The sequence below is a fragment of the Martes martes genome (assembly GCF_963455335.1).
Source record: "Martes martes genome assembly, chromosome: 6".
Lineage (NCBI taxonomy): Eukaryota > Metazoa > Chordata > Mammalia > Carnivora > Mustelidae > Martes > Martes martes.
Genome location: NC_137893.1, coordinates 128,352,911 through 128,380,265, shown reverse-complemented (window position 1 = coordinate 128,380,265; position 27,355 = coordinate 128,352,911). Strand labels below are relative to the sequence as shown.

The 27,355-nt window shown below is 41.4% G+C and overlaps 1 protein-coding gene across 1 annotated transcript in view; it reads right to left on the bottom strand.

The window, feature by feature from the left end:
• Positions 1 to 27,355, bottom strand: part of FARS2 (phenylalanyl-tRNA synthetase 2, mitochondrial) — a gene marked incomplete at its 3' end in the record, with an annotated part of 365,988 nt that overhangs the window by 112,998 nt on the left and 225,635 nt on the right. Inside the window, exon 6 of the mRNA XM_080805960.1 lies at positions 6,683 to 6,834. Within this exon, the coding sequence (XP_080662086.1) occupies positions 6,683 to 6,834 (152 nt within the window). The remainder of the gene's footprint in view (positions 1 to 6,682; positions 6,835 to 27,355) is intronic.

Sequence of the window (27,355 nt, the reverse complement as noted above, 5' to 3'; positions counted from 1 at the left end):
TCCGCTGATGGCCTCTGCTTCTGAATTCTCAGCTCTTTCCGCTGGCCCACATTCCCTCTACTTTTTAGGTCATAAAATACTTCCAGCCATTTAACAAAAGCTCCTCTAAGGAACGAAGAAGGATCAAGGAGCCATCCACCAAGCATCACACGGGGAGCCAGCCTCCTTCCAATTTAAACACTGTGGGAAGACGGAAGGGAGAGACTATGCCATAGTGCCCTACGGAGTTTCCTTCAAGCGGAATAGCCTGAAAAATTTAAATGCACATAAGGAACACAAGATATGAATGAGTCAACATTAGGAGCAGTTACACAGAGGTCTGAGGCGCAGACTGGTGGGGGATGCTGGAAGGAGGTCCGCACCTTGGGGGCTAGTTCTGAAAAAAGGTCCCATGAACCCTTCTGGTTGTAAACGTTCAGACTGTGGTTCCGTGTTCTGGGAAGTGGGGCTGAGCTGTTTTAGGAGTGGTCCCTGGCTGAGAGGAGCAAGCGGAGGGATAGAGCCAGAGGTGCCTGGTTTCAAAAGATCTCTAGCCCTTAGACCTGCCTTGGTTCCAAATGGTTTTCCTGTTCTGATTCAGGCGTTTCCTTAAATAAATCCCGCCTGTCTTAAAGCGGCCACCCTGAGTGAATCTGCCCCAGCAACAAAAGAACATAACAACCCAGGGTTCTTTTCACAGGAACTGAAGGTTTCTACTCAGAGGCACTCACTGAGAATGAGCCGTGTACACCTCATTCACAAGGTAGCAGAAGGGAGACAGACATGCAGAGTTCGCTGTCTCGTCTCCTGGGAAATCTTCCCAGACCAATGGCTGCCCTGCTCTGAACCTATAGCCCTAGACATTCCCCCTCAGACAGGGAAGGCTTGTGGGGCATCAGGCACATGCAAGAAACTGTGCAGGCCACACATGAGGCTTAACCCACCTTATTATCACCTTCTACTTTTTATTGCTAGTTCACTCTTCTTGCGTTATTTAGCCCCACAAAAACTGGGATCTCTTGCCTTACTATCCATGTGGTCCCAATGAGCCCGATGTGTCCTATAACATAGGAACTCGAGAAGCGATTGGTTAACATTCTTACAACAGGCCTCTTTGCGTGAAGTTCAAGGCAGTCTGAAAACGGCAGTGCCTGAGTCAGAAGCTATTGAGTTCAGGCTACAGAGAAAACAAAGAAAGCTCCGTATAGACAGTAAACCTACCGACCTATAAAACAAGGTCAGAGGCCTGTCCATTTGACTCATGTGGCTAATTAGAGCGAGGGCAGACACCTGATTCCAGGAGAACCTGTCCTCCAGCTGGTCAGTGACCTCTGACTTGGCCAGAAAATCTCAGGCCATTGAGACTCCTTTGTCGGGAGTGTCAGAATTGGGCAAAGTGCTAGCAAATGGTGCTGAGCACTGACCCCTAAAGGTCATTTAGGCCTGGGGGCTGGGCAGGGTATTCTGAGCTCTGCCAAATACAGAGAGAGCACAAACTATATGGTGGAAAGCAGGAAGCAGGGGAGAGCCAGAGAGGGCGTGAGGAAATAAAATGTGACAGAGAAGCAGAAATTGGTAGAAAAACCCGAGACAGCAATGGAGACAGAAAGGTCAGACCCTGTCTTAGCTCCCCTCTTTCTGAAGCCTAGCTGGGGTGCCCAGCTTTTCTGATGTTTTGTCATGTGTGTTTCTTGGAACCACAAGAACCCCTGCTGGAACACCTCCCTCTTGTAAGGTCCTTCTGTCCCTTCTCCCTGCTGGTCAGAACACAAAAGTAAAGCATGGTTTTAAGAAATAATATTTTTTAGAAGACATAAGAAATTCTCCACTAAATAATATCCCAGTGGTTCTCAACTGAGGGCAATTTTGCCTGACAGGGGATATCTGGCAATGTCTGGAGGCATTTTTGGTCATCATAAGGTGCTGGGAGGGGCTGAGATTGGTTAGAGGTACTGCTGACATCTTGGGGTGCACAGAACAGCTCCCCCAACAAAGAATTATCTGGCTCCAAATATCAATAGTGGAGAGGCTGAAGAACCCCACTCTAGACCAGAAGGCTGATAATACACAGCATATATCATTCCGGGTTCAAATGTCATCTGATGCATACGCATAAAATAAGTCAAGACAGGGAAAATGTAATGATATGAAGAAATGTGGTGTTACGCTGTTGAGATGATGGGTGAATCTCCACCTTTTCATTTTTAAACTTTTATGTTTTTACTGGATATAAACTGACAAAGCAAAATCAAACACACCAAAAAAAAAAAAAAGAAAGAAAAAAAGAAAAAGAAGGAAAGAAAGAGAAGAAGAGAAAAGATTAAGGAGGGAAAAACAAGAGGAAGGGAAGAAGGAAGGAGAAGTCACCCCAACTGCCTTATCCACAGGGGCGCCTGCCCCCATGCCATGCCCAATTAGGAGCAGGCCACTGACTCCTACCCACTGAGAAGGGGGACCAGCCACACAGAGAAAGTGCCTCTCTTAGTGAAGTCCCTCTTCGGCACACCATGAAAAACTGCCAACGAGTGCTCTGGTACCAACCTATGCCAAATTTGTTCCAACTGCAAGTGGTCAGTCAGGAAGAACAGAACCATTAACTAGATCAAGGAGGCCTGAACAGAGCTGAGACTCACCTTTGGTGCCCACGGCTCAGGATGCTTACCTATAGCATCTCAGCCCCAACTAGACCCTGGCTATGGGTTCACGGATTCAGGAAAGCATGTCCATGACTGAGCAGAATGCACGGAGTGAGCAGCAGCCCCAGAAACATGGTGGAGATCTATGAGAAGCACTGAATCTGGGGACATGGCCAGGGAGCACCTGCTACAGACACCTGGGGCATTCTCCCCACTGCCCATTTCTTGTAGTCCAGTCAAGTAAGTCTTTTAAATCCCCCAATTCTAACTTCCAAAAGCCTCTACCTTGAGCTCAACCTAAATCTGTCCTATCTGAGCCACAAGGACTAGAACAAAAAGTCATCTTCTTCTAACCTGAACAGCTGTTATCTCTGACCATTCAGGACACAGACTATTATCTGTAACCCAGAAAAATGTGCCCATTTGTCTAACATTATGAAATTAGGTTCCTATTCAGCAGTTATGTCTCCCTGAGACACCTTGGGATTTGTTCTTGTTCGCAAGACATGACACCTAATTTGTTAAAAAAGAAAAAAAGACATAATTTGTTCAACTACTTGTTTATTTCAACGAGTCTTTCACGCACTACTAGCATTTCTCAGTTCTTGATGTTAGGCAAAGAAAGGGTCAGAGCTCTTTGGACTGCCTAGCAATATTTAATTTATGCGTTTAGAAAATAAAGTAAGTCCTAAGCTCCAGATAGGCATTGATGAATACAAGATCAGGTGACTCTCCACTTGCCACCACCCAAGTCAGGAACTCTTACTGGGAGGAGAACAGGAGGGTGCAGGGTGCCCAAGGAAAAAAAGACCTCCAAGAGGAGAATTTTAGAATATATGAGCAGGGGTCAGTTAAAGAATTGTATGTGGCTCCCTCCTGTATATCAGGGGTCAGCAAACTATGGGACAAACCTAGCCCATCACCTGTTTTTGTAATTAAGGCTTTGCTGGAACACAGCCATGTTTGTTTGGTTCATTTCGTCCATGGCTTTTACAATAGCAGAGTAGGGCACAGGTGTTGCAGAGACCCTATGGCCCTCAAAGTCAAAACTATCTACTACCTGGCCCTCAAAAGAAACAGTTTGCCACCCTCCCACCCTAGATATTTCCTGAGGATCTTTACTCAGTGAGCCACTATTACTAAATAATGTGTCCCTTCCTGCAAGTCTGTCCTTTCCCTCAGGGCTATAATAGCAAAGTTTACCTTTGGTTGTCAGTAACAAAGATCTAAAAACCAGTGGCTTCAACAAGATACTTGTCTCTCACATAAAAGTCCAGGGCTGAACTGACACTCCAGTGCCAGAGACCCAGGCTGTACTCGACACAACTTCCATTGCCAAGGTCATACCATGGTCCAAAATGGGTGCTGAAGTACCAGCCATTACATTCACGTCCAAATGGCAGGAAAGAAAAGGACAGCCTCAACCTAACTTTTCAGGGAAACTTTCAGAAATACCTCAACACCTCTACTTATGGGTCATTAGCTAGACTTAGCCACAAAGATACACCTAGTTATAGTGGAGGCTTGGAAGTGTAGACTTTTAGTTAGCTGGCAAGCTGCTTAGACAAAAAATCAATGCTACATTATTTTTTAAATGGGGGTTTGGATATTGAGAGATAATTAGCAACCTCTGTCTCAGAAACCTTACTCCAACCACCAAGACCCTTATTGAGATAGGTGTGCACTCTGGGCAGGCTAATCATTTGGCATAGCTTCAGAATAACTGGCCTTAAATATTTGTTTAACATTCACTTAAAAGATGGTAAGGTCAGTGCCAATAAAAAGTATTTTTTTGGTTGGTTGGTTGTTTTCAAATTTCCAATCAAAAGTACTGTGTCCTCTAGAAGCAACAGGACAGATTCTCCTTTCATAAACTAGAATATGGTTGTGTGTAGAGCACTCCTATACAGTCCAGTGATTTCTTTTTTTTTTTTTTAATGGAATATCTGCCTGCCTGGTGTGTCCGTGGTCAAAGGACACCGATGCTACCTCACTCTCACAGAAATTTCTCCAATTAGCATGCCCATTCAGCATTTACTCTCACCAACGCAAATCACCTCCCAGTCAGAAAATCCCAATATTTACCCCGCCCCCAAACTACATTTACTCCCACATCCAGGCCATTACATCTCTCTCCAACCTTTAAGATCTGATCATCTCCAACCAGAAAGGGCTACTCCTATAACTTTTGACACTGATGATATGAGAGTAGAGACAGTGCTCAGGCAATGGCAGACGGCAAAAGCTTGAGAAGTATAAAATTAGGAATGGATTCTAAATCCTTAATTTTTTACATATTAAACAACAATGGGGAAAAGATACCAAGTCATGTCCTTGTGGTATCTCAGTTACTATTGAACAACCAGTCTTAGTCATATACTTTCCCTCTTCTTCAATAGTAAGTAACTGGAATTTCAACATGCAAATTCCTAGAAATTTCTCTCACAGAAAAGACCGGGCTGAGTGGGTATTCCATCATGTCAAAAACCCCAAAACTGCTCCATATATACTGTTTTGAAGTTAGGGAACTCTAAAATATATTTAACGGCTGCCCAAAGCAGCTGAAAGCAAGTAGAAGCTAATGAGATGTGAAGGAAAGAAACACACGCAGTGGCATTTCTCAGAAAATACCAGCAAAGACACATTTCTCAGACCTGAGGGTTATAATCTGAAGTTCAAAGTCTTTATCACCAATAAGTGCTGAAACTGAAGTAAACAAAGGCGAATCTTCTGTTTGTAAGAAGAGAAGACTTGGGGTGGGAGGCAGAACTACACAAGGAATCAATGAGATGAACGAGCCGTATTCAAAGACAGAGTTATTTCTTGGCACTGGAGAGGATAAAGGCCGTAGAGTGGTGAGGACGGTTAACGTGAACCATCACCCTAGCCCCTCCCTGCCATGTCAACACCCACTCACACCTCAACTTGGTGCCCATAGCTGGTTCAGAAAATCCAATGCCATTCAAATACAAGTAACAAAAAAGCAAATCATATGCATACCATAGGTACGTCAATTTAAAAACTGGGGAAAAAATAAGGAAGATGAAAGAAAAACTTATTAACAAAGAAGTCATAGAAAAAAATGTTGCCACTGGATTGTAAGAAATTGCTGGCAAATACCTTGCAATGCATTTTAAAAGCCAAATGAAGCAATTCCTCTGTGAAGTAAAACTACACAACAGAAATAATTCAGAGAGGAAAACAGAAGAAACTGAAATGTGAGTTTGCTGAGCTCATAAAAGGGGGAAAAACAAAGTAATCTAAGATGGAGATGGGATGTGAGCGAGGAAGAAGAGACTGCAGAAAACACTAAGGGACAGACAAGAGAAAAGCATTCAAAATGAAGTGGAAATGAGTTCTAAAACATGAGAGAGAAAATAATAGGTAGAGAAGTCACATAAGGAGAGCCTTCTTATGCAGAACTGGAATTCCCGAAGAATGAAACAGTAGAACAATGGATCAGAACAAATCCTTAATGATACACGTCAAGAAAACTTTTCTAAAATCAAAGTAGAATCAACTCTGATTAGCCTAAGAATATAGGGTGCATGCGCGCGCGCACACACACACACAGACGCGTGCGCGCACATGCCCCAGGGGAAAACAGGCCAACACTGAGATGGGTCCTGATTAAGTTACTAAACTTCATCCTAGGACCTAATACAGCTTTTGGCATGCGGCAAGTGGTTAATAAATATTCACTGAGAGACTGACAGAACAGCTTTTTTTCCACAAACCCCTGTTTCTGACACATCTCCTCTGTTCCTGGGATGTGATAATGGTAAGAAATCACTTCTAAAAACAATACTGAAAAACTCCAAGATCTTTAAAACATTCTGTTTCACATATTTACTAAGGCAGGAAAGATTAAAACTGCATTTTAGAAAGATTTTCAGAAAGGACTGATATAAAAGTCTTTTCTAATAAACTATATATTCACGATAAATTCTGGAGACATTCTGTCTCATATGCATTGAATTTCAGCAAAATTTTATTATGTATTTCCATACGCCATTTGTCACATAGAGACAAGAAAGGAATAAAATCAGAAAGTTTTTTTTACTTACTTTGGATGTTTAAACTTGTCTATCAGATCAACTCTTTCCACCAGGTCTCCTCCAATTGTCCGTACTAAGTCATAGAAATCGTTTTCTATGTAATTCTCAGAGGGCAACCAGAATGAGATGTCATTTATCACAGCGGGGTATTTGCTAAAAGGCTAACAAAACAAGAGAAGAAAAGTTAGACTGATTTGTTAGTTGCCTGAGAATGTTTAAATTTTTCATGGAAAGTTATACTTGGCTAATTAGAAAATGCTGGTAAAACATTATTTCAGCACTTGAATTTTCAGGAACAAAATAAACTTAAAAGATAAGCCAATATTCAAAATTAGCAAATTCCATTATGAATGTTACAGATTCTTATCACATTCATGTGTAACATTACCATATATTATATTTATATAACCATTAATGTTCAATTTAGTATAAAGCAATTTGAATATATCATATTTCAGTTTTTTCATTTGAATACTAGAGGAGAAAAGTTCAAATTTAATTAACAAGCGATTCATTAACTTCCTGTGATATTTTCAGGAAGTCATTTTAATAGAGAAATAAGTAAAGGCTTGTCAAAATTGATATTTCAATTAGTAATGTCATTATTTGTTAGTATTTCTAATAATTAAAATAAAGGACTGGGATGATAAGTAGTCACTTTGGGAGCTATTTTTCAAATAATGGCTCTAAGGATTGATAAACACAAATGTAGCCATTTCCCCTATTTTATCCTATTTTTCCCAGTTTATTCGAGCTATCATTATTTTGGATAGACAGTTAAAATAGATACTTTTAAAAGTTACTGCTTTTGTTTACATGGCTTATACACACACACACACACACACACACACACACACAAAATAGGTGTTGGTCTGTAAGTTACTGCTACAATAAAAAAATGTTCTTTATATATAACTATGAAGTCCTCAGGGGATATGTGCTAAAGTATAAATAAATCTGTTAGAAGAGCAAATTTATAAACTGGTTTACACCGAGCCTGATACCACTATAAACCCTTTGGTGAATCACTGATCAGAAAAAGTATAACTTTTTAAATGGCAAAACCTCTGAAGAACCAAATACTCACACAAAAAATGATTATTCAACTTGAAATATCAATAAAGTTGTCAGACAAATGCATTGGTTCAGAACACACATTTCAAATGAACATAATAAAGCTACTATCTAGGTGCTTTTGACAAAATACCGTGGCTCCTGAAAAACATCCTTGGTTTTCTCTCCTCCGGCAAAATAAAAAACCTGTAGTAAATCACCCATGGGTCAATGTAACAATATAGGAGTATGGTGATTGCACCAGTTGCTTTTCCCTTGGACAACACCCTCTGCCACTTCAGGAACGGAAATTTAGGGAGTTTGGATAAAAGGCTGGGATTGCGAACAATTAGCATGTAATGCCCTCTTTAGTTGACCCAAGCTGAGGTACCATTGAGCTCTGATGACAGACATGGCAGGTGCCCAACTGAGCATCTGCATCAGCAACCCACTGACAACAATATGGTAATAACAAAATAAGGCTGTCAGCCAGACTAGAGGTCCCTGAGATGTTAAAAAATACATTTCACAGTAAATTAGAGTTTTAAAAACCAAGGAGAAAAGCCCAGACTGTTGCATTGCAAACTAGTTCAAGTTAACAAATTATATATAACAAGTTTGAAGTAATGGTTTACCTAAAGGAAGCATTCACTATACTAATTGGTATGTGTCAGATATGGGATACCTACTAGTGACTTCTACTCTTTTGAAGGGGAAAATAAAAGTCTGTTTTGAAAATAAGATAACTACAGACCTATGGCTATTGGAATGTAGGCTTCCTGATGCTTAGCCAGAGGTGGTGTTAAAAACTTCCAGTGGCTTCTCACTATTTTAGGATAAAGTCCCCAATTCTTGAAAAGTTCTAGCTCTCTCTGTTGTTCTCCAGGCTCATACCAGTCTGGCTTATTTGGTTCTTGGACACACTAAGCTCCTTCCACCAGATACTGTTTCTCGCCCTCCCTATCCTACTTCTGTTCCTCAGTTACCACATTCACCTCCAACCCCCACAGCTTCAATGGTCCCTTGCTATAGCAGCCTATACTTCTCTTACATAGTACCTTTTGTTCTTGTAATTATTTGTGTAGTTACTTAATGTCTGTCTTCCCAGTATATTTCAGTTTTTTAAGGGTGGGGTGTGTATCTTCTTTTTACCTCAAACCTCTCTTACCCTGCACAGGTCCCATGACACTGCAGACACTCCTCGAGGGTGCATGACAACGCTACCTTGTGTGAGCAATGGCCATGTTACAGTGAATCAACTTAGCCATTCTTTCTTCTCCAACCAGACCAGCTAATGGACATGGCAGGGAAATAAGGCATAGAGACTTGCCTCTATCCCTGGCTATGCTGTGATAAGGAGATAGTGACCCCATGCAATGACAAAGAAGAGGCGGACAAGCAAAGTGATTTGGTAGGAACTTGATAATCCACAATCATAGAACCAGATAATTTTAGAACTGGAAAAAAAAAAAAAAAACAACTGTTAACCTAAACGAAGAGGTAAACTGAGGCAAGCTCGAATTACCAGAAACTGAGTTTATTCAGGAAGAGCAGAGGAGTTGCAATTCAGAAAATGCATGTTGGGGTGCCTGGGTGGCTCAGTGAGTTAAAGCCTCTGCTTTAGGCTCAGGTCATGATCCCAGGGTCCTGGGATCGAGCCCTGCATCGGGCTCTCTGCTCAGCAGGGAGCCTGCTTCCTCCTGCCTGCCCCTCTGCCTACTTGTGATCTCTGTCTCTCAAATAAATAAATAAAATCTTTTAAAAAAAATGCATGCTGCATATGAGTCCGTTGAGGGCTGGGGCAGCTGTATTAATGGGAAGGAATGCCTAGAGAAGGCAGGCCAGCCAGAGTCCAAGCAGGGAGCTCACTGGCCGGAGGATGGTGAAAGGTTCTTGGCAGATGTTCACTGGTCAGGAGATGAATCTCAGTCCTCTGTAAATCAGGCATTTACAGGGAATCAGTCTCTTCATTCTCAAGTTCCATTCTTCTGAGGGAGCATGTGTGGGATTCTCCATATCGTATCTTCCAGTTCCATTTTAGACTGAAATCCTTTCACAGGTCTTAAATAGCATCTGGTATTATTTTTGTTTTCTCATTTCTTTTTTTGATCTAGATGAGCAATGTCTATTTTATTAGTTTTATCAAATAACCATGAATTGATTTATTCTTTTGAGATCATCTCTATAATTCTCGTGGTAGTTGTTTTTTGTTATTGTTGTCATTTGCTGGTTTTTTTTTTTTTTGAATTGAAAAGGTGATCAAAACTACAGTTATCATAGAGACTTTAAAAGTCACAAGTCAATATTATGAACTACTTAATAACACTGCGTTTGAAAACTTGGATTAAATGATAATTTTCACTCAAGACAGAAAATTTAAACTGATTGATAATGTACCAAATTGAATTACCAGTCAAATCTCAAAAGAAAAGTGTTAGACTCAGATGGTTCATAGTATAACTATCAAATATTTCAGGTGAAGCAGTCTCTTTAACGCCCAAACTATTTCATGAAATAGAAAGGGAGGGAAAAATCAACTAATCTCATTGAGTTTATAAACTTTAAGCCAAAGCTGGATAATCACAGAATAATTGAAAAAAAATTGTAGACCAATTTCACCTTACAACCTACATAAAAAATCCTAAATGTAACTTCAGCAAATACAATTAAACAGCATATTAACACAAGAACACAAAATGACCAAGTAGGGTTTATTCTGGAACAAAGGGAATGCTCTGAAACCAAAAACAATCTACTAATCAATATGTAAGGAAAAAAAAAATCCTGATTTTTTTTTTTCAGAGAGAGGAAGCATTTGATAAATATAATACTTATTCATAAATAAGAAAAAAAGAGTTTTTTGGCAAACTATAAATAGAAGGCAACTTCCTTCCTTCCAAGATATTTATTGAAAACCTATAGCAAACATATTAAAGTTAAAATTTTTTAGAAGCATTCTAAATAAAGTCAGGAGCAACAGGATACCCTCTCTCACCCTTGCTCTGTCACATTATAAATCCTAACCCAAGGCAGGAAACAGGAAGAGCTATTGGAATGGAACAAGGCAAAATTTGTGATCCTCATTTGAATCTTCCTTACTAACTATATAGTTTGAACAAACTGCTTATCTCTTATCATCTGAAAAATGGAGGATTATTTGTATTTATCTCATATAATAACTACTATTTTATTTATATCATTAGTCATCATAAAGTGAATGAACTGGAGGTATATATATCACTATGGCTAAAATATAAAAAAGTGTATGTTGTTCCCAAAAAAGTAAGTTGTATTAAGATGTAGTCACTATCATATCTATAAGGAGTTTAAAAATGGGTATGGCAATAATGAATATGTACAGATAAATTGTACAAATTGTATTACAACAGATGTGGGAAGGCTATACTGGACTTCAAAACAATGATTAACTCTGAGGAAGGAAGGAGAGCATTCGAGCAGGGATTTTGCCTTTATCTTTTTTTTTTTAATTAAATTTTTTATTTATTTTCAGCGTAACAGTATTCATTGTTTTTTCACCACACCCAGTGCTCCATGCAATCTGTGCCCTCCCCAATACCCACCACCTGGTTCCCCCACCCTCCCACTCCCCGCCCCTTCAAAGCCCTCAGGTTGTTTTTCAGAGTCCATAGTCTCTCATGGTTCACCTCCCCTTCCAATTTCCCTCAACTCCCTTCTCCTCTCCATCTACCCTTGTCCTCTATATTATTTGTTATGCTCCACAAATAAGTGAAACCATATGATACTTGACTCTCTCTGTTTGACTTATTTCACTCAGCATAATCTCTTCCAGTCCTGTCCATGTTGCTACAAAAGTTGGGTATTCGTCCTTTCTGATGGAGGCATAATACTCCATAGTGTATATGGACCACATCTTCCTTATCCATTCATCCGTCGAAGGGCATCTTGGTTCTTTCCACAGTTTGGCGACCGTGGCCATTGCTGCTATAAACATTGGGGTACAGATGGCCCTTCTTTTCACTACATCTGTATCTTTGGGGTAAATACCCAGCAGTGCAATTGCAGGGTCATAGGGAAGCTCTATTTTTAATTTCCTGAGGAATCTCCACACTGTTCTCCAAAGTGGCTGCACCAGTTTGCATTCCCACCAACAGTGTAAGAGGGTTCCCCTTTCTCCACATCCTCTCCAACACATGTTGTTTCCTGTCTTGCTAATTTTGGCCATTCTAACTGGTGTAAGGTGGTATCTCAATGTGGTTTTGATTTGAATCTCCCTGATGGCTAGTGATGATGAACATTTTTTCATGTGTCTGGTAGCCATTTGTATGTCTTCATTGGAGAAGTGTCTGTTCATATCTTCTGCCCATTTTTTTATATGATTGTCTGTTTTGTGTGTGTTGAGTTTGAGGAGTTCTTTATAGATCCTGGATATCAACCTTTTGTCTGTACTGTCATTTGCAAATATCTTCTCCCATTCCATGGGTTGCCTCTTTGTTTTGTTGACTGTTTCTTTTGCTGTGCAGAAGCTTTTGATCTTGATGAAGTCCCAAAAGTTCATTTTCACTTTTGTTTCCTTCGCCTTTAGAGACATATCTTGAAAGAAGTTGCTGTGGCTGATATCAAAGAGGTTACTGCCTATGTTCTCCTCGAGGATTCTGATGGATTCCTGTGTCATGTTGAGGTCTTTTATCCATTTCGAGTTTATCTTTGTGTACGGTGTAAGAGAATGGTCAAGTTTCATTCTTCTACATATAGCTGTCCAGTTTTCCCAGCACCATTTATTGAAGAGACTGTCTTTTTTCCACTGGATATTTTTTCCTGTTTTGTCGAAGATTATTTGACCATAGAGTTGAGGGTCCATATCTGGGCTCTCTACTCTGTTCCACTGTATCCAAATTGGAGAGGAAGAAGTCAAACTCTCTCTCTTCACAGATGACATGATTCTTTATATGGAAAACCCGAAAGACTCCACCCCCAAACTACTAGAACTCATACAGCAATTCAGTAATGTAGCAGGATACAAAGTCAATGTCCAGAAATCAGTGGCTTTCTTATACACTAACAATGAAAATACAGAAAGGCAAATTAGAGAATCGATTCCATTTACTATAGCACCAAGAACCATAAGATACCTCGGAATAAACCTAACCAAAGAGGTTAAAGATCTGTAGCCGAGGAACTACAGAACACTCCTAAAATAAATTGAAGAAGACACAAAAAGATGGAAGACCATTCCATGCTCTTGGATCAGAAGAATAAACATCGTTAAAATGTCTATACTGCCCAGAGCAATCTATACTTTTAATGCCATTCCGATCAAAATTCCACCAGTATTTTTCAAGGAGCTGGAGCAAATAATACTAAAGTTTGTATGGAATCAGAAGAGACCCCGAATTGCTAAGGAAATGTTGAAAAACAAAAATAAAACTGGTGGCATCACGTTACCTGATTTCAAGCTTTACTACAAAGCTGTGATCACCAAGACAGCATGGTACTGGCATAAAAACAGACACATGGATTTTGCCTTTATCTTTAAGATGCTCTGTAGCAAATGCACTGAGTGAGCTCTGCATGCTGGTGGCGTTGGGTGGCCTGACCTCACACCCCAGTTAGTGTGGTCAGCCAAACTCAGTCTTTATTCCCTTTATGAATACTGATGCTAAACACCCCTGTAATCCCCCTTCTTATCAGAGAGTAGCAAAAAATGCCACCTGCAAACATGTCACATTGGTATAAGGTTTACTTTGAGCTCAAAGCAACTGAAAGGAAGCTGATACAAGAAAAGCTCCCAGCTCGGGCGGCCAACACAACACAGGCACACAATTTGCCTAAGAGCAGGACAAAAAATTTGCAAAGGTGCCCCATCTCCCCTCACCGATCACTGGAGACAACTCTAGACCCTTATCAGCCCAGAGATAACACCAGAAGGCTCTACACCAAATTTGACTACAGGGCCCTGACCTTCCATTAGTTTCCCATATATTTACCTTTCCACAATTGGCCACTTCTAGAGACTCAAGATCCTTTACTTTGCCTTGTCACTTTCTCTAAAAATTCGTTGCTCTTTTGCTAAGCTGCTATATAAGCCCAATTACCAACCAAGCCTTTGAGTTACTCCTCTATGATACTCCTCTGTGTTCCACGCATGATGCAAATGTTAATAAACTTGTTTGTTCTAATCTGTCTTTTGTTGCAGAGCACCAGCAGACACCTAGAAGGGTAGGGAGAAAACTGTTTTTCTCCCTCCCCCGCATTATCCTTACATTTATTGCATTTTGGCTACCTCTAATGGTGTTGGAATAATATCCTTACTTTGTAATCCTGGGAATCTATAAATGTTTTTCACAGTTTGCCATTTTTAAAACCTCTCATCTTTGCCAATTATTGACCATTCCAACCCAAGAACTGTTTTATTTCCTATTTGGGGTTGGGGGACAGAGTAATCATGGAGTTATGTGCCACCCTAACTTCAAGTCCTCCGACTGTATCGAGTGCCCCTACTAGGTTCATGTCCCTGTCATTGTCTTCCAGGACCAGAATTAATGTCTGGTTTACCTGTGTAGCCCAGCCCCACCCACTATAGCACCTAGCTAATAAATGCCAGCTGAACTCACATTGGACAGACTACTTTATGCAGTCTGGGTTCATACTTCCCAAATTCTCCAGCATAGTTTGGATTTTTAAAATATTAATAATTATGATTCCAAAAAGGACAATTCTCCATGCCATCTGGGTCACATGAATTTGGTTTTTGAAGTTGTTTTTTTCCTTTTTTCTTTTCTTTGAAATAGTTTTGCTTGTTAAGTTTTACACCCATATCCCTTTACTCTCCCCACTGGCCCCCACTTCCCTTTAAAAGGCTCACTCATGTCTTCAGACCCAAGTCTCTAGACTTGCAGGTAAGAACGTTGGCAGCTGAAGTGCCAGAGGCCAGGTACTTAAAAAGAGACAGACAAAGGTGGGTTGCATTTTCCCCCTGCTCCAATTAATTCCTTTTACCTTCATTATTTTTCTTCTAACTTAATTGGTTTTATTCTGTTCTTCCTCCAGCTTAATTAGGTGAAAAAAATAACTCGTGTATTTTGAGACTTTCTTAGTTTTGAGTAAAAGCATTTAAGGCTATAAATGTTCTTCTAAATACCTCTTTGGATATATCCCACAAACTATGTCTTTTCCTAATTTTTCTCCTTTCTTGTATTCTATTGGTCAATTTTAAAAAATATTCTAATATTTTTCTCTCTTGAGTTTAAAAAGCTGTAAATTGTATGTCTATTTTATTTTAAGATTTTATTTGTTTATTTGAGAGAGAGATGGCATGAGTGAGGGGGGAGGGGCAGAGGGAGAGGGAGGAGCAGACTCCTGGCTGAGTAGGGAGTCCAACATGGGGCCCAATCCCAGGACCAGGAATCACGACCTGAGCTGAAGGCAGATTCTTAACTGACTGAGCCACCCAGGCTCCCCTATATGTCTATTTTTTATAAAATAATAGACATAATAGACATAATACACACACATGTGCACACACACAAATATCCATTTATAAGACAGAAACCTTAGTTTTTGTGTTTTTTTTTTAACAGCTCTTCTCCCCAACTATTGGATTTTTATCCTTTAAAAGGCACACACAAAATAATAAGCTATTTAAGACAATGATTAGTTCAAGCTGAAAGTTGTATTTAATTTTATATTCGCCCTTTTTGTTGGGAGATAATTGTCCATGGAATTTCCACACAACCTATAAACCACTTGCGTCAACAAACACCCTTGGAAGACAGAGGCAGTCTCTCCCGGGGGCAGAGAGCAGATTTGCTTTTTTCCCCGGGATAATAAGGACAATGTCTCCTTCAGGGGCAAAGCTAGGGCAGGCTGGCTCACAGACTCTTTGAAAGAATGGAAGGAAAGCAAGCAAACAAACTTAGTCCAAGAACAAAAAGATGGTAGAGCGGCACAACTCGATGGTTTTCAGCGGCACTCTAAGCCCAGCCTGGGAGCAGGAGTGACCTGAGCTCTGCATCGCCCCCTGGGGTTTGGGGGAGTAGGAGAAGCAATGTGAACAGGAAGCTTATGCTGCCTTAATAGTCCTCTGTCTCCGACCCAGGAGTCTCTCGTGTCTTCTGCCAGCAGCCAGGAGAGTGTGGCAGACACCTTGTGACCTTGCAAGCAGGGGAAAACCATAGGCCTTTCATAGCTTTTGACAGCCTTCCTTCCCGCGCACTTTTGTTCTTGCACATGAAGATCCTTTAATCGTCTCTTCAGTGAAAGTATGTGGGAGGCAAACGCTCAGTATTTACATGTCTGAATCCCCTTATACAAATAATTTAGTGGAGCACAAAATAGTAGGTTTATAATTGTCTCTCTTTGGCACTTTGAAAATATTTTTCTAGACTCATTATGCCGATGACAAGACGGCTGTCAGTCAGAGCCGTTTCTTCCTAGGGAATCTGTCTTTTCTTCCTGGCAGAAGTGAAGAGTTTTATCTTTATTCCAGATGCTCCGCAGTTCGATTCCGATTAGGAATGGTCGGCATTTATCTCCATTCATTCTGCTCAGCACTCAGAATGTGCCTGCAATTGAAGGGCTCATGTTTTGTCCCACTTCGGAAAAATTCCAGCCACTCCCTCTGTGCCATTCTTTTCATTTTCTTCTGGAACTGCAGTAACACATATTGTGGAAATTCTTAATCTATCTTTTCTTAACTCAATTCATGTTTTTAATCTTTATCAATTTCAGATTTTTAATCTTTACATATTTGTGCTGTATTCTCAGTGAGTTCTTTAGTCATACCTTAATTTTCTAATTCTCTTCTCAACTGAGTCTCGTCTCATCTGTTTTTTCTTCTTTATTTCAATGAATCTGTTACTCATTTCTGATATTTCTAATTGTCTCTTTTTCATATCTATTTACTCTCCATTTCTGCCTGGTTTTGCCCCTTACTCAGAATTTCCTGTTCTTTTCCTTTTGCATTTTTTTAATGAGTATTATTCTCGATTGATCTCTCTAAGGATGTTAGACATTCTTTATTTAAAGAACACTTCTTGATTTTACTTTACTCTCCAGTGAATTCAGATTCTAGTTGTTGAGCTCTTTCTGTGGTTTGGAATTTGTGTGTACAGACCCATCTTATATGAGAGACAACCACTAATGTCCTCTCCCTAATCACCCCTCCTTGGTTAGAGATTTTTGTGATTCCTGTATTGTATGCCTACCCCAGAATCAAGTTGGTAGTGCTGTCTGGGTTCCCACCCAATGGTGAGATCACTGCTGATGCCATAGGGGTAACTTATCTCAGTTCCTGATAAAGAGGCCATGCCTCAAAATAGACACATAGATCAATGGAACAGAACAGAAAGCACAGAAACAATCCCATGATTATATGGTCAATTAATTTTTGGCAAAGGAGGCAAGAATATGCAATGGGGAAAAGACGATCTCTTCAATAAATGGTGATGGAAAACTGGACAGCTACATGCAAAAGAATGAAACCGCACCACTGTCTTACATCATACACAAAAACAAACTCAAAATGGATTAAGGATCTTGGAGACCTAATTGGAGGTCAGGAGCATTAGAGACCCGAAACCATAAAAATCCTAAAAGAGAGCACAGGCAGTAATTGTTCTGACATCAGCCATTGCAAGATCTTCCTAGATATGTCCCCTAAGGCAAGGGAAACAAAATAAAAAATAAACTACCGGGACTATACCAAAATAAAAAGCTTCTGCACAGTAGAGGAAACAATCAACAAAAGTAAAAGACAACCTACAGCATGAAAGAAGATATTTGCAAATGACATATCTGATAAAGGGTTAATATCTAAAATATATAAAGAGCTTACATAACTCAATACCCCAACCAAATAATCCAATTTAAAAAGGGGAAGAAGACTGATGGCTAACAGATGCATGAAACGATGCTCAACATCACTCATCATCAGGGAAATGCAAATCAAAGGCACTCCTATCAGAATGGCTAAAATAAAAAATTCAAGAAACAAGAGGTATTGGTGAGAATGTGGAGAAAAAGGAGGCCTCATACACTGTCGGTGGGAATGCAAACTGGTGCAGTCACTATGTAAAACAGTATGGAGATTCCTCAAAAAATTAAAAATAAAATTACCATATGATCTGGTAATTGCACTACTTGGTATTTGTCCCAAACATATGAAAACACTAATTGAAAACGATATATAACCCCCTATCTTTACTGCAGCATTATTTACAAGAGCCAAGATATGGAAGCAACTGCGTCCATCAACTGATGAATGAACAAAGAAGTGGTATATATATACAATGAAATATTACTCAGCCCTAAAAAGTCTGAAATCCTGCCATTTGCAACAGCATGGGTGGATCTAGAGGATATAATGCTGAGTGAAATAAGTGAAAGAAAGACTAATATCATATGATTTCACTCATGTGTGGAATTTAAGAAACAAACAAACAAAAAGATACAGAAGCCCAGACTCTTAACTCTAGAGAGCAAACCGATGATTACCAGAGGGGAAGTGGGTACTGGGATGGGTGCAAAAGGGGATGGGGATGAAGAGTGCACTCATCCTGATAAGCACTGCGTAATGTACAGGATCAAAACTAGTGTAACCCTGCATGTTAACTATACTGGAATTAAAATTAAAATAAAAGAGGCCATGTCTCTGTCCTGCTCTCTCCCTGGGATCAAAGCTCCACTCAAGCTACAGGGCTCCAGGTCATGGCAGCGGCAATTTGCGGCAGTGATAATAATTGCCTCCTTTCTAGAGTAGGAGAACACAACCAGCACCTGACCCTATTTTTTTCAGCAGAGTGTACACTCTAGCCCAGCATGTTATGCAAAGCTCTTTTAGTCCCGACGCTCCGCCAGAGCCAAACCACTGGTTTCCCTTCCCTGCTTATGAACCTGGAGCGCACAGTGTCTTCATTTTCACTTCCCACTTTGTGTTTGTCTCTTGTCCACAGATATATCCCTTTTGTAGGGGGAAAAGGCAAAGGCATGATCCTGCCTTTTTCATGTTCTCTTTTTAGATTGTCATCTGTCACAGCTGTGTGTGTGAAGCAGGGTACAGAGCAGCCTACAAAGCAAGACCGGGTTGACTCTGTATTTCCTTACACAATGGTTCTTCACTCTGTATGGGAGAGGACACACACCCCTCTGAGAAGATGAAGATTCAAATCTTTGTCTCCAGAACATATTTTTATAAACGCAGATTTCTGCAGGGTTCACAAACCCAGTAAAAGTCATTCAAGGCATCAGATAAGGACCCTACCTTTGACCCATACTCAAAATCGTGTCCTGAGTTCAAATACAGACAACTGAAATTATTATATGAAGGGAACTGAGAAATACCAAAATTGTTCTTTACTACCATGTGATATATATACACATAAGTATGTATAATTTGCATTCAAATGTGTTGTAAGGAATGCATACTTAATGATAATAAAGCCACACATGAAGTCATCATTGTCTTGTAGTAGCTACTAGGGATGTAGTCATATTTGTAGAAATAAAAAAAGTCTGCTTTTTACAGGCTGGACTAAGAAACTCCTTACTACAACTCAGGACAACGCTGAAGGGCCACCCTCATTTCAGAGCTGCCTGTGGGTGGGCTGAGGCCTTTGCTGTCCATGCATCACAGCCCAACTTCTCCCCTTGTCCAGTCCCACTTTCACCCCTTCCCCGGAAGGCCGCAGGGGTTGATCCTGACAGAACCTGATAAGAAGCTTCCAGCTTGCTAACCTCCATCTTAGAGGATGCTTTCTGGGGGAACCTGACTCATGACTCCTAGACACCAACAAAACCAGTTGACAAGAGAATTTGGTGTGTCTAGGGGGACAGAAAGCATCAGGGAGCATACACGCAGAGGGAGGCAGACCTGGATGGAATTTAGGTTCCTACTCCCAGCTATATGCTAGAGAGAATGGCTCCAAAGGGGTGCCCTGCCCAACCTGTGTGTTAGGCCCCACAAAGCCATGAACCACAGCCCCACATAGGTCTTGGCAGGGTGCTTCGTGATCCTCCCAGAGAGGACTGCTAGGAGGCTGTCTCCTACTCACCCCTTCATCTCCCTTGGGAGGCTCTCATGAGGCACCTTCTCATCACCACCTGGGTTCTGAAGAGGTATGAGGCTTCCTGCCTTGCCCTCCTCACAAAAGAATCACAGGATAAACCACCTCTTAGCCATAGTCTAGAATCGGCTCCTAAGAACGGGGTCCTTCACAACTTGTGTTATGATCATCCACTCTGTTACAGACTGAATTAGGTTGGAGTCCTAAACCCCCATACCTCAGAATGTAACCTTACTTGGAGAAAGAGTCTTTACAGAGATAATCAAGTTAAAATGAGGACATTAGGGTGGTCCAGTATGACTGGTGTCCTTACATAAAGGGGAATTGGGGCACAGTGACAGGCACACAGGGAGATCACCATGTGAAGATGACTCCAGACACAGGGGTGACGCTTCTCCGAGACGAGGAATGCCCACAATGGCCAGCAAACCACAGAAGCTAGGGGGAGGCTGGAGCAGACTTTTTTCTCACAGTCTTTAGAAGGAACCAATCCTTCTGGCACCATAATCTCAGACTTCCAGGCTCCAGGACTGTGAGACAACAGGAGCCCCCCACTCTGTGGTACCTTGTTGTATCAGCCCCAGGAAACCAATAGAACCCCTTCTGTATCCGTGTCATCCTTTTCTGATGTGTGGAAGAACGACCACAGGGAGTGGGCTACAGTTTATGTGAGTAGGGAACCGTCTAAATCTAGAAGTGGTTCCCTGCAGCGAACCAGCCAGATCAGCAGGCCTGGGCCTCGCCTGGTGTGTTCACCGGCCTGAGAGAACTTACAACACAGTTTCTCTATCTAGAGAATGGAGACAGCACCTACCTCAGCAAAATGTAGTGCAAATGACGGGACATAACATTCACAAAGCACATACTTAGTCATTTTCAAGCCAAAACAATGACTTGGATAGTTGAGCAGGTACACAATTTCGACTATTTTCCACGACACCTGGTTATAATCATACGCTTGTCAAAGTGACTGGGGTGGGGGCAGGGGTCTAAAAAGTGAGTTTGGGTTTCATAGTACTACTCTAACCTAACTGGCCCCTTGCTCCAGGCTCACGTCCATATTTAAAATCCAAATGTCCCCGTGTACCTTCCAAGGTTAAGATCCTTAAAACCTCCCTTCTTACCATCCCATGATAAAATCAAAGTTCTTTAGGCCCTCTGTACCTGTTCATAAATGTTCTCAAGGAAGATAACCTTAACTTCCAGTTGGTAACACAACATAATACATTTTTTCCAGTTTGCTGTGTTTCTACCTCAGAATCTTCTTCTTAAATGCTCTTCTGGTTCAACGATATTAAAGCAGGATAACAGATCATCGTTCCCCACTGCTCATGTTTTCTGTACTAGTCAATCCTTATTAACTCAGTCTCTGTCTTCTTGCCTTTAGGCAAAGCTATGACATTTTTTTTTCCTTTTTCTGGTTTAGAATCATTTTGACAGTTCCTCTAAGAGGGGAGGGTCTGTTTCTTCAAAAGTTCTGGAACTGTCAAGGTGACTTTTAGTCAGCTTTTAACCAGGCTGACTTTAGGCAAAGGATTACTTTGCAGCTTTTTCAGGTACTGCTTCTTTTCTGGATCAGAACACACAGTCCCTTGGTTTTTATATTTATAAAAATAATAATATTTATTATTTTATATTTATTTATTTTATATTTTAATTATATTATTAATGGTTACCACTAGTGGGAGTACTGTGTGCCCAAGACTGTGCTAGGCCCTTTCTGTGCATTAGCTCATTAGCGTACAGCACACAATCCCGTGAGACGGACTCTATTCCTCTTCCCGCCATGTCCACGTGGGTGGTTTGCCAACTGTGGCTTGCAGACCTTAGCTCCTTTGCCTAAGGTCAAACAGCAGGAAGCGGCAGAGCCAAGATCAAAGGCAGGCAGGTGGTGATCCTAACATGCTTTAAGGCCTCCCATTTAAAACTGTAGGCTCACAGAAAAGGCTCAGTTTCTAGTATGGTTTTCAGAAGTAGCTTATCCAGCCTAATTAATAATTATGTAAATAAGAACAAATCTAACATTTATCCCTATGGTGCCTTCCATGACATTTCCTTTTTGAATGATTCATTAAGCTTTCAGATTAATTATCTTGATTTATAAGTACTTCTGGACTGTTTACAGCCCGTGTGATTGTGTTCTTATCTAAATTAACTTAAAAATCAGTCTTACCTATAAAAAACAGCGAGCCTTATCAATTGCTTAACATTCCAATGTTTCCCAGGCCTACTTTAATTCCAACTATTCATTTTGTAATTAAAAAAAAACTGTTTATCAAATTTGGCAGGCAGTTTCAGTACTTCATAAATTCAGGTTGTTCGAACTCACGATTCCATGCTGCCTTGATGTTACAGATTTTCTCACTTTGTTCCAATATTCTGTTTTTCTTCTTACTTCATTCCGCTGAGTGCCGGGAGCATAATGCTCTGCTGGCCAGAGGTAAGCACAGTTCCTGCGCAGGCAACTTTTGTTCTGTGACTTCACCCAGAAACCGCATGAGACCTAGCAAGTCGGAAGTTATCTTCCAAACTTCAGTTTCTCATATTTGTTCTTGATTTTTTTAAAGATTTTATGTATTTATATGACAGAGAGAGAGAGAGAGCACAAGTAGGGGGAGCAGCAGAGGGAAAGGGAGAAGCAGCATCTCCACTGAGCAGGGAACCCAATGAGGCGCTCAATCCCAGGACTCTGGGATCATGTCCCAAGCCAAAGGCAGTCACTTAACCAACTAAGCCACCAGGTATACCTTATTCTTAATTTTTTTTTGAAGATTTTATTTATTTATTTGACAGAGAAAGATCACAAGTAGGCAGAGAGGCAGGCAGAGAGAGAGGAAGGGAAGCAGGCTCCCTGCCAGGCAGAGAGCCCGATGCGGGGCTCGATCCCAGGACCCTGAGATCATGACCTGAGCCAAAGGCAGAGGCTTAACCCACTGAGCCACCCAGGCGCCCCTTATTCCTAATTTTTAACAGAACTTCAGTTCTGGTTGAAGATGCACAGAAAACAAAGAATTTCCATAATGAAATCATGGGGAACACTCATTTTAGGGTAGCCTTCTATTGAATTAGCTTTCCATGTTTCTACACCACGGTTCCTCTCAACTATCTACTGAACTCCTTCAGAGCAGAAACAGGATTTTGAATCCTTTTGAATCCTCTCAAATCTACTTTAGAGCTCTGGACATCTTCATTCTTAAAACAGATCATTTGCATGTGAAAAACAAAGATACTTTTGGTACTGCAGTTAAGCAGGGGTGGGGAGTGGAGAGCTGGGGCCCCGCATTCTCTTGTGGGACCTTAGGGATCCCGAGCAAGGTCTCAGGGCCCTGCCTGAATGTAATGGCTTCTGACTTAAAAGAAAAAAGTCAGCCTCAGAAATCTTTGTTCAAATAAAATAACATAGGTGCTTCTAGTGAAAGAAGGAACTGCATGGGGAGTGGGAGCCTGTGGCCCAGACCACCAGCTTAGAGTTCGGGCAGAGAACCAACCGCACACAGAATACAAACGTGAAAATGTTCCAAAATCGATTGTGGAGAGGGTCGCACGTCTCTGCCAATATACTAAAGACCACGGAATCACACAATTTAAATGGGTGAATTGTGCGGCACGTGGATTATATCTCAATAAAGGTATGAAAACAAGAAGTGACTAAATAAACTTATTGATCAAAGAAATAAGGGTTCTGGAAAGGGAGAGCTTCTATTTTGTATTTAGCCTCTTTACCTCATCTTCAGAACTTATCAAAGACTTCATCTCTGGCCTCATATTTTCAGGTTAGATAATTAAATTTTGCTGAAGCAGGCATCACTTCTGCACTCTGGGCTTTCCTCTCCCGGGTAAAACATTTGTCAAGGTTTTGCCCAATTGTTTAAATCTCCCATTAAATGCCTGCTCTGGATCTTCACAGCTTTGTACAATTACTGGCATTTAAGTGAGGTCACATTCAGCTTTAAGATCATAATTTTTCGGGCACCTGGGTGGCTCAGTGGGTTAAAGCCTCTGCCTTTGGCTCAGGTCATGATCTCAGGGTCCTGGGATCGAGCCCCGCATCGGGCTCTATGCTCAGCAGGGAGCCTGCTTCCTCCTCTCTCTCTGCCTGCCTCTCTGCCTACTTGTGATCTTTCTCTGTCAAATAAATAAATAAAATCTTAAAAAAAATTTTTTAAAGATCATAATTTTTCCCAGTAAATCATGGTTACTGGGAGACAGATATTTCCCTTCCTTAGCCTCAAGTAAGTGAACAGAGGCCTCATTTCATCCCATCTCATTTTCCTGACTCCTGGAAAAAAGACAAAATGGGAAACTGGGTTTGTTCACCTCCAACCCCAAATGTAACCTCAATATGGTCCATGCTTAATTAGAACATGGACTCTGTAAGGGGGGTCGCAGTTTCTTCTGCATTTTATGTCACCTCAATCTGTACCAGAACACCGCCCCCGCCCCCCCGCCAGGGACTGTACATGCTAGGGGGTAAACCCGAAGACCAGCTAGAAAAAGCAGCTTGAACTTGCCGGACATCATACAGAGCTGGCCTTCTGGCTATTTGCAGGGGAAAACAGGCAAAACAAAAATTAACCTCAAGAACTTTAGACGTTTGATTTCCATGGCTTGTTCGAAACTGGAGTAAAGATCAAACTTGAGACTCACTGACAAAAGGCCTTTTATAGAGCAGACTCTCTTGGATTTGACCTTCTTCCTTTCTTTCTCACCCCAATTTCTTCCCCCAGATCCCTGTCTACACATCTTTTCAGGCCAGATCCTTTTAGGTGTTTTAGGCCATCAAGACGCCTGGATACTACATGCCTTAATATTTCTTCCTGACTCCCATAATGCCCAAGAATTAACACTGTCTCAACTGCCATACAGTGACGGACCCCAACAAACAGATAGCCATCCTGCGTCTAAAGTTGTGTTCTCATTCCTTTTGGTAACAGAAATGTCTAAGGAAGGTGGGTTAGGCTAATGACTTCTAAAAAAAACACCTATTGTTATTTCTAGAATAGAATCTAACACCAACTCTCAGCCATAGGGTAGAAATGAATAGGGGAGTAAAAAGTTGTGACCATCTAAATTTTTAAGAGAAAACATCGTAGCTGCTCTGGGCAAGGAGAGGGGTGGCCAGGAGATGGAAGGAAACAGGAAGGAAAATAGGAGATGCACGTACTGGTGATACCATGGTTGGGGTGCTGACTCCATGGGCACCCACCGTACTATTCTACTTCACAACTTAAACATATCCATTTTCAAATATCCAAATACTGGATTTAAAAAATTAAAGGAAAAAAGGATATCAATGCTTCATCATTTACCTAGACAAATTACGTAATGGAGGGAAACATTGGCCACAGATTAGGCATTCACAAGTGAAGAAGAAATAGTTTTTCCCACATTTAAAAATAAAATTCCAGCTGTTAGTATTGGACTCTATTTCAACAAAGAAAACAATGAGTTCAGCTTCGTCACATGAGAGACAAATGTGAAGCATCATTTTCTTTTGCACCAAATCCAAACGAGCCTAGCAAAGTCTACAACAAAGTTCACAGAGGGTAGATGTGATACCTTAGTTGAAGGTAAATGGAATGTGAATATGGGGTTCTCATTGAGAGACTCCCCCACTCAGGTGAGAGCAAAAGAATTTACACATAATTGGGGACAGAGAACAAGACAACTTCACCAGGCTGCTCAGACACTGTCCCTGACACCAAGGAGCTCACAGACATTAGGGGAAGAAGGCCATCAGAGGTAGGACACACAAAATGTGGTTTGTACAGTGGAGCAGAGGGCAGACTCCCTTGTGGAGCCGGAGACATGGCCACCTTTGTAAATATGGCTGAAAGCCTGAAATGGGGGTCATTAGATGACCTCTCTCCTCCTGAGAGAAAAACACATTCTTCCATCCATTAAGTAAAAGTATTGGTAAGTTAAGTTCATTGAAATACTAAAACATGGAGTGCATCTGAAGAAGTCTGGGCCATCTGTCATGTCAAAAGCCCAAGCTGACGGGGAGAGAAAGCCGATGAGCAACCACCTTCTGGAGAAGATGCCGCCATAACAGGTCACGCAGGGCACTGAGGCAGCAATGTCAGAGTTCTGCTTCTCTCCGACCAGGGACAAACTGCCAAGCTCTCGGATCCAAATTTCCTCATCTGCAAAAGAAAGCCCTTAGCACCCCCACACCGAGGTCCATCCAGACTGTCCCACAGGATGTCCCAAGAGACACCCCGAAGAACCTGGGTCCACTGTCAAGTGCCTCTGAGAAATGCTGGGTGTCACCAAGTTTGGCAGGGAAAACTTGCCCTTCTTCCTCTTCAGAGGCCCGGGACTTCCAAAATTCTGAACCAAAAGGACCAAGTGAGCCCAGATTTTCGAGTCCATTGATCACGCACGCCAGGCCACAAGAGAAGGGGCAGACACATCCATGTCTTTACTTCCAGGATGGCTCAGTGTTGCCTCCACCCACATCATAACTTGTGCCACTCAAAATGACTCGGGGTCACATGCCACTTTAAACAAAACATTAGAGTTGGAAAAATAAGCTTTCCAGACTTGCATCCAATAAATCTTATGCCATGTCGCAGAGGCTACAAGCAAGTAAAACTGTCATTCAAAGAAGTAATATTCCAAACTCATTAATGATTAATTTCCCTTACGCAAAATGAATCAGATTGTTTCCGTACACTGGATCGGCCACGATGGCATCTTTTGAGATTTCTCCTTTTCCCCAAAACAATTACATCTGCTGGTTTCCTGTCCGTGACCCAAGGTTTTCACTTTCAGGTGCCCATCCTCACAGTGGGGTAAGGCAGATGGGGTTGTCTGGGTTGTACGGATGGGGAATGGGAGACCAGAGGCTGCTATGCTCAAGGGTGCACAGGTCATGAGTGAGTGGAGGTGGGGGGGGTCTGAACACAGATATGAATGGCCCCCAAATTGCCAATTCATCCATGAAATCATACCACAGCCAGCGAAGGGACCCTCCTGAGGGCTTCCCTGAACATGGGGGACAACGGTCATGCTGTTTCTCCACTTCCCCTCATTCTTTTCGAGCTCGGGCACATCCTTCAGCCCCACTAGACTCCTTGGTAAAATAAGAATGATATCCTTACCTCACTGGATGATTATGAAGATTAAAAAGGTTAATATATATTAAAAACCCTTATAAATTCCAAAATCCCATGTAAGGTAAGGTATGATTAACTATCCTTTTCTTTTTGTTTTATAAGCTTTTTTAAAAAAAAATCATCAAATTAACCATATAATAATGGCTACCATTTAGTTAGCTCCTACCACATACCAGGCACCATTACATTGCCTCCTCTTCAAACAGAGCCTAGAGGGAGGTCACTCAGCTGATACAAAGCTCTGCCTCTTACTGGTGTTTGAGACATTGGGCGGTTCCTTTATCTCAATTGCCCGTCTATGAAACAAGGATCCTACCAGGGCCCCTCGTCTGGTTGCTGCCAGGATCAAAAGCATCAGTAGGTAAAGCACATAGTAGCTACTCAACGTTTAGGGCCTCATTTCTGGTTCATTTGCACAAGGCTGAATTGTGACTGAACTCGGATCCCGCCATTTCTACTACCTCTTC